The sequence below is a fragment of the Cyprinodon tularosa genome, unplaced genomic scaffold, assembly GCF_016077235.1.
Source record: "Cyprinodon tularosa strain WSP-4 unplaced genomic scaffold, ASM1607723v1 ctg21, whole genome shotgun sequence".
NCBI classification, from domain to species: domain Eukaryota; kingdom Metazoa; phylum Chordata; class Actinopteri; order Cyprinodontiformes; family Cyprinodontidae; genus Cyprinodon; species Cyprinodon tularosa.
This window is the reverse complement of record NW_024038778.1, coordinates 2,482,706-2,496,800: the sequence shown is the minus strand read 5'-3', so window position 1 is coordinate 2,496,800 and position 14,095 is coordinate 2,482,706. Positions and strand designations below refer to the sequence as shown.

At 40.1% G+C, this 14,095-nt stretch overlaps 1 protein-coding gene across 1 annotated transcript; it reads left to right on the top strand.

Annotated features, from left to right (window-relative positions):
• Positions 1-1,290: 1,290 nt before the first annotated feature.
• On the top strand, positions 1,291-11,196 carry LOC119783705 (fascin-like). The gene is made up of 5 exons (XM_038285345.1): positions 1,291-2,257; positions 5,899-6,055; positions 6,139-6,260; positions 8,071-8,241; positions 9,890-11,196. The coding sequence occupies exons 1-5, from the start codon at positions 1,438-1,440 to the stop codon at positions 10,093-10,095; spliced, it is 1,476 nt and encodes a 491-aa protein (XP_038141273.1). The 5' UTR covers positions 1,291-1,437; the 3' UTR covers positions 10,096-11,196.
• Positions 11,197-14,095: the final 2,899 nt, after the last annotated feature.

Below are 14,095 nucleotides of genomic sequence, written 5' to 3'. Positions count from 1 at the left end.
AACAAATGTTATGACACAGTTTAACTTTAGTCATATTAAAGAGATGTTCAACAACAGGAAATACACACAGTGCAGTTGCTACTGATTAGTGCTAACCAGATTTTCACAAAGATTAAAACAAGGCAATGATTCAGTTAAATAATATAAAACATAACACTGTAGATCAGAGGTCTTCAACAGGGGGTCCGCAAACTCTAGGGGGTACTGCATGGAGGTCGTGAAAGTTTTGGTTGATTAGACTTTTTTTTTAATAATCTCTCCTGCAATTTTTTCCACTAATTGAAATGTCTTTTCGATTCCCGGCCTGGGGTTTTCTGCATGGAGTTTGCATGTTCTCCCTGAGCATGCGTGGGTTCTCTCCGGGTACTCCGGCTTCCTCCCACAGTCCAAAAACATGATTGTTAGGTTAATTGGCTTCTCTAAATTCTCCTTAGGTGTGAGTGTGTGCGTGAATGGTTGTTTGTCCTGTTTGTTTCTGTGTTGCCCTGTGATGGACTGGCGACCTGTCCAGGGTGTACCCTGCCTCTTGCCTGTAGACAGCTGGAGATAGGCACCAGCATCCCTCCACTTGGTATAAGCGTGTTTGAAAATGGATGGATGAAATGTCTTTAAATACACATTAACACAAATTCAGCACACTGTAGTAAACAGATAAATGGAGGCAGAAGATGTCTTTCAGTCATCAATGCACACATTCAGCGACACACAGGAGCTCTTTCAAGCTGGGCACCGTTTCATTCACAACACCTGTCCATCAATCAGGAATCAGAAATAATTTAATAATCCCAGGGAGAAATTACTTTCATTACATGACTCCATCTGTAATAGAGTGACTGACCAGTCTGATATAACACAGTTTCACACTATATATGATTAGGGGATCCCTGCTCCATCTCGCCATTAATTTGGGGGTGCTTGGCCTGGAAAACGTTTAAGACCCCTGCTGTAGATAATTGTGTCTGATGATGATCTGTTGTGTTTATTATGAAACATATAAACAATGTGGTGAGTACAGGTGACAAATTTACAACACAGGAAGCCTGTATTAGTGCTTGCAGGGGGGACTTTCAGCATTATTTGGTCTTAAGCATGAGAGAAAAAAAAGAAATGTGAGGACACTGCATTATCTTGTGTGTATTCAACTTTGATTACCAAGGGAATACAGAGAATACATTTATTTTGGTCTATGAATATGTGCAGAATGTGTTTCTAATGTGTCTTAAGAGGATTTATAGGGGTGGGGTGGTTTGCAAAAAATTGCAGCTCCTGTCTGTTTAGAGGGGCGTGTACAGAATAGGAAAAAACCCAGTCCTGCAGCTCGACCAAAGCAGTGTCGTTTTGCAGCCTGGGAGCACTCTTTGTCATCTCCATCATCATCCTCTGTAGGAGCAAAGCTGCCCTCTTTCTACTCTTTCCCCGTCTTATCTCCGCACCATCATGTCATTAAACGGCGCTGATGGGGACTTGCTGCAGATCCCTCTGGGGCTCATCAACAGCGCAGGGAAGTATCTGACAGCGGAGACCTTCGGTTTCAAAATCAACGCGTCCGCCGGCAGCCTGAAGAAGAAGCAGACCTGGACGCTGGAGCAAACCGGGGAGGACGGCAACGCCGTGTTCCTCATGTCCCACCTGGGCCGCTATCTAGCTGCGGACAAAGACGGCAACGTTACCGCGGACAGCGAGACGCGCAGCCGGGACTGCCGCTTCGTCATCACGGTGCATGAAGACGGGCGGTGGTCGCTGCGGTCTGAGCCTTACGGCCGCTTCCTCGGTGGCAGCGAGGACCGGATCACATGCTTCGCGCAGACAGCCTCTCCGGCGGAGAGATGGAGCGTCCACCTGGCCGTTCACCCGCAGGTCAACCTCTACAGCTTTGCTCGGAAACGCTTCGCGCACCTGAGCGCCCAGGAGGTCTCCATAGACCGGGACGTTCCGTGGGGCGTCGACTCCCTGGTGACGCTGGTCTATCGTGATCAGCGCTACCACCTGGAGACCTCTGACAACCGCTTCCTGCGCAACGATGGCAGCCTGTCGGTAAAAACCGACAAGGACACCGGCTATATGCTGGAGTTCCTCTCGGGGAAAGTGGCATTCCGTGACTGCAACGGCCGCTACCTGGCACCGGTGGGTCCCACCGGGACGATGAAGTCTGGGAGGAGCGCCAGGGTGGGGAAGGATGAACTGTTTGGCCTGGAGCGCAGCCACGCTCAGGTGGTGCTGACTGCGGGCAACGAGAGGAATGTGTCTACTAGGCAAGGTGAGGCTCTGCCAAGAAATGTGTTCATGTTGGTCCCACCCAAGCAGCAGTGGCACCACTGCCCACCCCATCTCACCACTGATAATTACTGACCACACTCACAGGCAACCCGCAGATAGATGCGCACCCCCATTCATTTTACGCATGGATACTTCAACGGAAGGATTTTTAAAATTAATTAAATAAAGATGCACCAATCAAAATTTTGAGGCCAATTTCTGATCTCCAATATTTGTAAAGCTCTGAACTAGTGGCATACTGGGGCCAGTGTTTTTTTTTTCTTTTTCATGGAGACACAAAGCAAAAGAATAAAACACAATGGAGGGTTTGTCAACCAGTAGATGTATAAAGTGAGTCAAAAAGTCACTCACAGCTGTAGACCCTGATCTAGCAGATAAAGATTATGATCCTACCTCAGTACATCTGAAGATAAAGACCAATCAGTTAAGAATGATGTGTTTTGTCTTTAGTAGATGGGGCAGAAGAGGGTTCTAAAGGGCCAATGCCCTTTATATATATATAAAGTGCCTGATTCCAGTCCCTAATCGATCATTAGTTGATTATTTTCATTTCTACACAGACCTTTTCTTATTGAAAGTCATTTTTCCAAAATTATTTTTGTGTTTATTGTATAGAATTTCCTGAAGACTGCATCATTTTGAAGTTTCTAAATTAATTCACAATCACTTTATAACCACACAATACATAAGTATGCCAGGCACATGCTAAAGCTAAGAAATGCGGGGTGTGTGTGGAGAAAATGCACATTTGACACAGGGTAGGGTTACATTAGAGTACTGGGAATGGCATCATTTCTTTCAAAAGGATGCATCTTGGTTATCTGAGCAAAAATTTCACAGACTAAAGCATCTAAGTTTGAATTGCACTTTTTTTTTTTTTTTTTTTTTTTTTTTTTTTTTAGAAACATTTTAAACAGCTTTTGCAAATATCCTTACATCAAAATGAAGAAATAAATATTTTGGTTATCCCTTATGTGCATATTTTTTCATCATATATTAAAGAAAGGAAAAGGCAAACTTCAGTGAGTTGTTGATGTAATTCAGTTATTTAAGAATGTTTTATCCTTCCTCTGAAGAATAACTCTTGATAACGCCTACATTTATAACATGTAAAACAAAAGTATAGTAGTTTAATAAAAAAAAAATGAAAGAGAGAATGTGAAAAAACAATCATGTAATAAAGCCTAGGCATCAATCTAACTGGATGGCTCTTAGCTGCCACCAGCTTATTCATTATGAGCTGTTTCTCCACACTTTCCCATCATCCATTCATAGTTTAGGACTCTTGATAAGAGAACACCTTTGCTTCTCAGCTCATGTTCCAGCCTCTATTCCACCAAATAAATCCCTCCTGAAATCATTGCTTTTTAGTCCCAGTCAGGCTGAATTGTACTGTAAACGATGGATGCTATGATGCAGATAACATCTGGAATCAGGTAGTACAGGAAAAAAGGTTTGCATGAGGTGTTCTTTGTAGCCTCCATTCTCTTCCTCATTTCATTTCTTCTCTAAAAATACCTGCTCTAATTTCCCTTCTTCTCTAAGTGTATTCTAAGCTCATAAATGATACAGATCATGTGTACCTCGGGTGACCTTGTCCCAGCAAACACAATCCAGGGGTAGAATTACTACAGGAAAAATGTTAAGCTGTGCAAAGATGGGCCAAAAGGACTGAAGGAGAGAGAGCATAATGAAAAACACATGGTGCAGGGAAAATGAAAAAGAGCTATTCTATACTTTCTTTCACACAGCTTGCTGTGGTTCATAAGCCCAGCTATGCAGTGACTTCATAGCAGGGGTATCTCTTGAAACTATCACATGTAATGGCCAGAAGGGAAGCCACTAACAATCTTAGAGAGGCCCACCAAAATGAAAAGCACATACAGAATTTCCTGATCTTTTTAGGCATGTCGCTTTAATCCCTATAATTCTCGATTATCATTTGGATTTTCTTTAAAGAACTTGTATAATTGCTTGATCAGATACTTCAATCAATTCCTTTTCTATCCCTAGCTATCATAACTGAATGTGATTTTCTTCTATTGATTTTGACCTAGATTTTTGTTTATATCTTTGAAAGTTTAATTCATTTCATTTAGAATTTCAATCTAGGGAGATTCACAAGGAAAATTCAGTAATTAGTACTTTAGTACACTAGTAATTTTTTTTTCACAAAAAGAAATTAGTAAATCTTTAGCACTCAGACCCATGAAGATTCTAGATGTAGGTGCTGAAAGATGATGATCTGCTTAAGCAGGCAGATTGAAGGTTGGTTTATACTCAGAAACCAGGTCTTCTGCATGTGTTGCAGTGAACGCAAATCTGCCCCCGCCCCCTCCGCAGACACTGGTGCACCTCTCCAAAATTGTAGGTGACCGCAGACAGTGCCGCAGACAGGAGGTCTCTGACTGGTCAAATCTAAATCTACATCTACATGAGCTCCACTCATGCATATTTCCTGTTTGGTACCTTACTGGCTTGTTTGGTTTGTATGACCGCCATTGTGGAAAACGACTTGTGAGATGGACCAGCTACAAGAGCGAGGAGCGTGAGAACGTTTGGACCCTTTTTACACCTGGATCTCTGCTCTTTTTCGCCCTCATGTCCCTCCATTGTCGCATAAACTTGCCCCCATTTCCTCACCACTTCCGCCGTATCCAGACTCACAGCTACAGGCTGATTGTCCCTCTTGTGTTGTGCTGTGGAATAACATAGCAAAATTAGGCATAAATCAAAAATATCTGAGACAAGCACACTGCGACACACTGATGCAGGGAGTATAACCAGCCGTAGAGATGTCTTTCCGATGACGACCTGGTTTCTGAGTATAAATCTGCCTTAACGCTGTTGGTGGAATGGAGGCAGGAACATGAGCTAAAAAGCAAGGTGTTCTTTTATCAAGTTTTACAAAATCCTCAATCGTGAATAGGTGATGGGATATCTGCATGTAGTTCTTTTCGGGTTTTTTTATTAAAACGGTCATAAGGACCAGAAATGCTGGAATGGATTAATTGAGAAACATTACAGATTTTTTTACACAGACACTGAAGTCTTTATTTTTGTTAATTATGATTTTTTTTCCCTTACCGCAAATAAAAACAACCAATTTTATGATTAGTCAGTTACTCTGAGAGGGATATTCTTTTCCAGTTAAATTCTCAGTATGTGGAGCACCACCTCAAACCTCCACCTCCTGTCTCAATAATCAGTCATCAGCTAATGTGATGGAAATTAAAGGTTGATGACTTATTAGCTCGCATAAAAGCTGCTAGATTTAGCTTCAGATCCTCCAATCTGGATTTATGCTTCAGTGAATGCAGATACCAAGAGATTTATTTGCTTCTCAGTGTAGTCATTCTAAACAATGCATTTCTGTATTTGAAATGAACTGTCTATCCTTTAGACCACTAAAGCATTTTATTATGTTATTTTTACCCAAAATGTTTGCTGCCTTGATGTTATTTATGTACACCAACTTTTGTTTATCATAACGCTGGTCTTGCATTTAACTAAAACTTAGGTGTTATATTGGGTTCAATGAATGCTAAAAGATCTCTTTTGGGAGGGCTTAAATCTTAAAGCAATGAATGAAAGGTGACAACAAATGACTTAATTTTTCAGGCATGGACCTGTCAGCCAATCAAAATGAGGAAGGGGACCAAGAGGTGTTCCAGTTGGAGATGAACCGTGAAGACAGAAAATGTGCCTTTAGAACTGCTGCTGGGAAATACTGGACACTGACGGCAAGTGGAGGACTGCAGTGCACGGCCTCCACTAAGTACAAATCTACCTGCTGAGTAATTCTGGATGTCTCCTTAGAAAAATGCAGAATATAAGATCCATGTTTGTATTTTTTTTCAGGTCTGTCAACAGTTACTTTGAACTGGAGTGGCGTGATGGTCGCGTTTGCATTCGTGCTGCCAATGGGAAGTATGTGACTGCCAAGAAGAATGGGCAGCTGGCTGCTGCAGTTGACAATACAGGTCAGTATTGTTTTCTCACATTTATCAAATATTAAGGCAAAGATGCAGATGGTAGAAATGTTGTAGGTTTAGGTTTATTTTGTCTTGGGAAGCACGGATATCGGACTCAAAAAAACCAACTGTAATTTACAGTCATTCATTTACCACAGAGGCAGTCACGTCATGGGAATAACGTCATGCCTAACTTAGTCCAGTTTTATCTGTGGAACGGAAAACCGAATATAACCTAATTGTTGGACTCAGTGACCCAGCTAATCACAATTTGGAATTTAACCTGAAAACAATGTGTTGCTCAGCATTTTCTGCTTTCAGCAACCCTAGTCCCTGATTGACTGTTAACAGCTGTAAAATACTATGACCCGAAAATGGATTTTAAAGATGCCCACATTCAAAAGTTGGAATTAGGCTTCATATTTTCAGTTAGAATTTAATTTACCTTTGCAAATCGATGTTAATTGATTTTTAAGACTTTCTGGTGAAATTACTATTTTTGAATCAGAATTCTGATTTCTATTCCAGGTAATTTTTTTCCCACCTTGGAATGTATTTACTTAGACTAACTCAAACTGTTATTAAGTTATTAAGCTAACCTTTCCTCATTCAATCTGAACTTAGAATTTAATTTGACAGTTACATGCATAGAACTAGTTAATTTGGATTAATAAAACTAATTTCCAATGGAGAAATCTGTTGCAAGCAGCACTGTTAGACATTTTCTAGTCAACAAGTTGATCGGATGAAACCTAAAACTATTAGAACAGCATTTTAGAAATGCACTTTGTCATGTACACAGGACAGAGGACCCAGAATTCAGACAACAGACAGTGGGATAACTTCAAATAGGCGTTTATTAATAAAACAGCGGGATGTGGATCCGCAGCTGGGGCGTCTATCACTGGAGAAACACAGGTTAGTGACAGGAACTGGCTGGTTCAGGGGTCCAGGAGTCCACAGACAGTTCGGGCAAATCGTTCAGACGGGAACAGGCAGGCGCAGTGGATGAGAGGCAGAACAGGTCAGGATAGAGGAATCAGAAACACTATGGTATCCTAAAAACCATCTCTCCACTGGCCCCCTGAGAATGAGAACAAGATGATCAGGCCTGATAACTGGATGTAAGCAACTTAAATAGAGGCAGGAGCAGGTGTATCAGATGAGCAGGGAATGAGTAACCAGGCAGGATTGGACAGGTGAATGGAGTTAGCAATCAAGCCAGAATCAGCACCAAGACTCTTACACCTTAGGCCTTAAGGGAAAAAAAAATCCCAATTTAGTCTCACAAAAACCTGAATTTTTGCAAATGACTTGTGAAATAATGTATGCTCTTTCAGCAGGTCACTATCACATGTATCAGTATCTCTTTCTATAAATTTGTTAAGAATTTTTTTTTATCGTAACATTTTTCTCTTAATATGGTAATTAATGCTATTTGTGAAATTAAATTCTATGTAACTGTTTTAGTTGTGTGGATATTTGAACCTTTGAGTTGTCTTGATATAATTATGCCATGCAGGGATGCTGGAAAAACTTGTGAACATTTTTAACCTGAAAATGTCTCCAGGCTACTTAAAGGTGAAAAAGTGTGAGAGGTGTCAGTACAAAAACCAAACATTTGAGAACTTTAAGGTTGCTCTCATGTAACAAAGAAGCATTACTTACTTTTTTTCATGTACAATATAAAGGAAACCTATAATCTATCAAACAATAAAAAAGCATTCTGCTGTAAATTTAATAACTAAACAAATCAAGCCTTTATTAAGGTGAATATAGATACTAGTCCATTTCAGATTCCTATAATTGTTCATTTTAGGAGAGGCAGAGCTGTTTCTAATGAAGCTGATTAACCGTCCAATCATCGTTCTGCGTGGAGAGCACGGTTTTATTGGAGCTCGCAAGGCTGGACTTCCAACCCTCGACTCCAACCGGGCATCATATGATGTTTTCCAGCTGGAGTTTCATAACGGTGCATATTCTATTAAAGGTAAGTGAAAAGAAGCAACATCAAATTATATTAAACAAGTTTTAAATATCTGAAATTTTTTTACAGTTCCTTTTTGATGCAAAAGAACATACAACAAACACTTTTATTGTTTATCCAAACAATACCAGGGATGCGAGAATCTTGGTTTGTGGATCTGGCTGATTGAGATTTTCTTTTAATTTACTTTGCCTGCAATAGACTTAGACTCAACTCAAATCCCTTGGGATTACTCTTTCAGGGAAATTCTGTTTCCAATAGTTTATATAGAGTATGTAGCCACAGCTGCCCTGGGGCTCCATGACAGAAGCGAGGCTGCCGTACACTGGCACCATAGTGCCCTCTGACCACCATCAGTAGGCAATGCAGCTGAAGTGTCTTGCCCAAGGAAACAACAACAATGAACACCGGAGCCGGGGCTTGAACTGACAACCCTCAGATTGCAGGGCAACTCCTGCACCCGACGCCACTGTCGCCCAAAATTTTGTAAATGTGTTAATTTTGCTTTCAGCAACAAGCTAAAAACCAACGCTGCATTATTAGGAGGGGGTTATTAATTTATTCTGTAATGAAACAGTATAACAATACTCTACATCAGGGTTTCTGGAAAAGGGGGTTACATGATACCAAATGTGGAGAGGTTTTTCAAAATCACTGTAATGTTATCCCTAAGGAGTATAGAAGACCAAAAGGAACAACATCAAATTATATCTAAACATATCCCATGAAATAATCCATCCATTGAACATGCTTAATCCCAAGTGGGGTCGCGAGGGGTGCTGGTGCCTATCTCCAGCTGTCAATGGGCGAGAGGCGGGGTATACCCTGGTCGGGCAACACAGAGACAAACAACCATTCACGCAACAATCACACCGAAGGAAAAGAAGCCAATTAACCTAACAGTCATGTTTTTGGACTGTGGGAGGAAGCCCGAGTACCCGGAGAGAACCCTCGCATGCTCAGAGAGAACATGCAAACTCCATGTCAGCAATCGGAACCCGGAACCTTCTTGCTGCAAGGCTGCAGGGCCACCCACCATGCCACTGAGCAGCCCCCCATGAAATAATAAGTTTTACAATTTATTTATCACATTATGAGATGATTAAATATAACATTCAATCATGAAACTTACAATTAAGCAATGCCGTGTCCTAATGAAAAATTAAACATACTAAAGTCATTTTTCAAAAGTACAGGCTTCAAAATTACTGGCTAAAATGTTAAGGAACTGATGACCTACATCATTTTGACCTCTACCACTTCAAAATATTGAAATAATATAAAATAAAAATAATCGAATTTGAATGATCTCACATTGGAGAAATGTACCTCTGCATGTAACCCATCCCTTTGGGAGCAGTGGGCTGCCATTGTTCGGGGCCTGGGGAGAAATGTTGGGTTAAGGACCCAAAGTGCAAGCTGTGGAGATCAAACCAGGTACTTGCAACTTTCTCAGAGCTGTACTTTCTCAGTACTGCTCTAACCACTACAGTAGGCCAACACTCCCCTCTTTCATTGTTTTGTTTTTCTTTATAATAAAGAATTTATTAGTTTCTTGATTCAATGTAAACCTACTTCCCTGTTATGATGTGTGTTAGATTGCATCACTTGTGTGCGTGTTTGGGGTTCACTAACAGTATTGTCTGTCCAGACTCCCAGGGGAAGTACTGGTGTGTTGGAGACGACTCAGCGGTGGTGTGCAGCAGCCCCACACCAGTTCAGTTCCTGCTGGAGTTCTGCGACCTCAACAAGACGGCAATTCGAGCTCTGGGTGGGAAGTACCTTAAAGGCGACCATGCCGGAGGGCTGAAGGCCAGCGCAGACTCTGTGGATAGTGCCACCCTCTGGGAATACTAAGAAATAACTTTTTTTTTCTTCATCTGCACAATGCTTCAAACTCTTGACACGTAGTATCTGCAGATTGTTTTTCATATTTCCGTCGGTGCTGTTGTAAACTTGTTTGGATGGCTGTGTTGTCAAATCTGAATGTCATTGCCTCAAGACGCTGCTGGGTTTTTCTTTTCTAGAAATTGACTATACTTCCTGGGTTTCTACTGGAGCTGTCCAGCAGTGTGTTCTGAATTTGACTCCACACATCATGTTTTTCACACCCTATCAAACTTACACTTGCTGTACCTATCTATCTGTAGTGACTCCTGGTAGAACAAACATGTAGAACGTTGTAACTCTAAAACTTCAGTATCAAGCTTTTTGCTGCTATAAGACCTCCGGTTTCCCTTTTTTTTTTTTTTTGCTGTCTGTCAAAACACATCCATATAAGACATCAGAAGAAGTAACATCAATGATTTGCCATCGTCAGCTGTAAATAAGGCTTTCTCTGTTGTCCAATGCTTTAAAACATGATAACTATGGAAATGCTGGAAGAGAATTTGGATGATGAATGTAGGATTTATCCATGTGCTCGATTTTTAGATGTAGGTAGGGCTATGCACACTTGAGTTTTTTCTACAGCTTGAAAAGATAAAGATTTTTTTCTTTGATGTTAAATTCTTCACAGATCCCTGGGGTCAGATACCATTACAAATGGTCAAATTTTCAAGACAAGAAAGGCAAAGATAACTAAGGGGAGATTCTAATACTACCCATCGATGAGGATTCATTCTTGATATAATTCTATTAATTGCACAGCTGGTGGAGGAAGGTGTTTCCAAGCACACATTAGGATTATACATTAATGCACATAAATGCATTATCTTGAACTGTGAAACTACACTGAGTAATGATTATTGCAATAATAAAGTGTCAGTTTAAAATGAATCAAAAGCACATTTTCTTGTTCAATGGACCTAAACAGGGTGCTGCTGGTGTGTAGAGATGTAGAAGGATCATCCCTGGCTGTTATTGTTGCTGTGCCTTCATTAGAACATTTACTTCTTGCTCATTCGTGCTTTTTTCCATTATATTGCACTTCAATAAAGTCAAACTCACACAAACAAACAAGTCATGGATTATTTGTATGCAGTTGTCTGTTTCAAATGAAAGCTACAAACAAGAAAAAGTTTATAATAATACGGGTGAATCTCAGTCTTTAAAAAGAACACTTTTTTTTTTAACTTTGTGACATTAAATTAAACACACTTTTACTTTTATTGGGAATTTGGAATCAGGTCTTGATGAATCCAAGAAAAATGAGAATGAGGTTCTTCTTATTTTTAGTTTTTCATTAAGTACACATGGATTTCACCAGTATTTGTGCTAATCCTCTTAAAACGTACGGCTAAGGTTTTGTGGGAATCCTTCCAAAAGCTCATCACACTAAATTGATATAAAGTCTTTAAGATGTCTTGCTCCTACACCTTTGCTGACCTGCCCACCGATTTTCCCAAGGATAGTGATCATGGATTTGATTATTAGGCATGTTTCCCTAAGCCACTCTAATTTGGTAGAATGCTTTGGACCAATGTCCTTTAAGAGGACTAATTTGTCCCTGGTGTGTGGAAGTAATTTTCTTCAAAATCCCAACCCCATACGGTGCACCGGTCCTGGCTGCAAAACACCCACAAAAAATCCAACTCTTCTTCAGCTATTATGGCCAAACACAGAATTTCTATGTCGCTGAGTGTATTTGCAGAATGTAATCTGACTCATTTTGTTTATTTTGCAGTAATGGCTTCATTGAGTCATTTTGAAGGCATACTTATAGAACAGGCCTTGCTATAGATAATGATATTCTCTTACCAGCTTCAGCAGTATTTGAGCAGTATTTACACAAGTTCTTTTGCTTTTGTTCTGCAGTTGATACATATATTTGCAGAGCTGAGAGGCAACTGAAGTAAGTGGCTGCTTTAAAAGCCAAACTATTGGGAGGCCTCCAGGCAAGTTTTTGAATTTAACACAGAGAGCATCAATCTTAAAAGTTTTATATTATGCTGACAATGATGGCGAAATGCCCAATGATGCAGAGGGTGGCACTGTTGCCTTGCAGAAAGAAGGTTCTGGGTTCATTCCTGGCCTGGGGTCTTTCTGGGTTGTCCCTCTGCCTGTTTGGATTCTATCCGGGTACTTCCGCTTTCCCCATACTCCAAAAACATTTCTGTTAGATTAATCGGCATCTCTAAATTGTCCTTAGGTGTGAGTTTTTATGTGCATGGTTGTGTGTCTCTGTGTTGCCCTGCGACAGACTGGCTCCCTGTCCAGGATGTACCCCGCCTCTAGCCCATAGACTGCCGAAGAGAGGCACCGGCCCCACTGTGACCCTGACAAGGACTGAGCGGGAGAAAATGGATGGATGACGATGATAGCTGTTTCTATTCTACAGAGACAGTGAACATCCTCCTACTGACACATGGTATCAAGTTATAGCAAGAAATGCTTATTTCCACCTTTATTATCATTCGTATTAAATGCTTAAGGACAAATAAATCAAACTATTTTGTTAAATTTTTCTTTTGTTTTAACAGACCTTGTTACTACAAGTTTAACATTTACTTCATGTTTAAATTTAGCATGTCCCCAAGTAATTATATTTATTTGCAGTTAGGCCAGATAAAATTGGCCTAATCCAGACCTGTATTGAAACACTCTTAGTAGTGGTGATTGTCTTAACAGGAACATGACACCTTAATAAAATTCTAAATAGGGCCACAAACACACTTAGGAGACCTAGAGACACAGGGAAGCACATGTTTCTCAAAACAGTTCATAGGTTTCCTTCATACAAAACTGGACACATTTGATGCAGCACACAGAGCATTTAAAGATCCTTCACAGCAGTTTCTCTGGTAAGAATTTTGCTCTTAAGAATAAAATCAGTTTTCATGGTTTTGTTAACACACTGTGTGGGAGGAGAATGAAAAGGCCTACATTATATGCTCCCAGAAGATTTCACTGAGCAGATCTGTGGGCAGGCGAAGGAAAGAAAGAGGTAACCTACTCCACTTACCATGTGCCTCTGCAGCGGAAACTCATCTCTCAGCTTCTGTTGAGAGAAAGAGAAGGAAAAAGAGCTAAACTTAACATGTCCCAATGCCAAGACAAACTGACTCTCTTCATCATTTTCTGCTGGATCACAGCATGTTGCCATGGAAATGGCAAGAAGATGCGCTTATAGAGAATGAATAGACAGAGATGAACACAATGACTAATAAGCTAAACAAATCCTGCAGCAGCGAGTCAAAAGCTGTGACCACAAAAGCAACCAAAGCAAGAAAAATACACAGACACACAAAAAACTGATCCATCACAACAGAAGCATGTAAGTTTGCTCCATTCTAATATCCGGCTGAAGTAGAGTGCATGACTCAGCCTGCATGGCATCATTCAGAACAATACTCAAGTTAAATTTGACCCAACAGAATCAGTTATACAAATATTAGCAAAGGTTAATCAAATAAAGAGAATCAAACAAACCGAGCACTTAAATGTCCATTATTTCTACATTTCTTCTTTTTATCTGACAAACAAAAACCATATAACCTGGAATGCTGTGATACAGTTAAATAGATAACTGACGTAAGCTGATGGATACACATATTAGTTCATGTTTCAGGATTAAAATTATTCTAAATTGGACCTTTGCAGGCCTTGAAAACTTCTGACAGTTAAGTGTGAAATTGAACAATATAATTAACTCTAAATACATACATCATTGTATTCATCAATGTTTAATTTATACTTCATCACTGCCTAGTCTCACTGAAGTGTGTAAATAAAGTAAATACTGAAAGATGCAGCTTTTACTTCTCTAATTTTATTTAATCAAAGCTTCAAATCTCACTCTTTGAGTGCTCAGTGCTGCCATCTAATGTCGTAATATGAACATTACACTCATAGAAATGTTTCACACAAATTTTAAGATTTATATAATTTTACTACATTAAAATTTCCCTTTACTTTT

What these genes read in the sequence shown, in the direction of transcription:
- LOC119783705 (XM_038285345.1), top strand. Translation starts at nt 1,438, where the DNA reads ATGTCATTAAACGGCGCTGATGGGGACTTGCTGCAGATCCCTCTGGGG. An exon ending in CAGTGCACGGCCTCCACTAA is followed by an intron (nt 6,056 to 6,138) that starts GTACAAATCTAC and finishes ATTTTTTTTCAG; the next exon opens with GTCTGTCAACAGTTACTTTG. An exon ending in CGGTGCATATTCTATTAAAG is followed by an intron (nt 8,242 to 9,889) that starts GTAAGTGAAAAG and finishes TTGTCTGTCCAG; the next exon opens with ACTCCCAGGGGAAGTACTGG.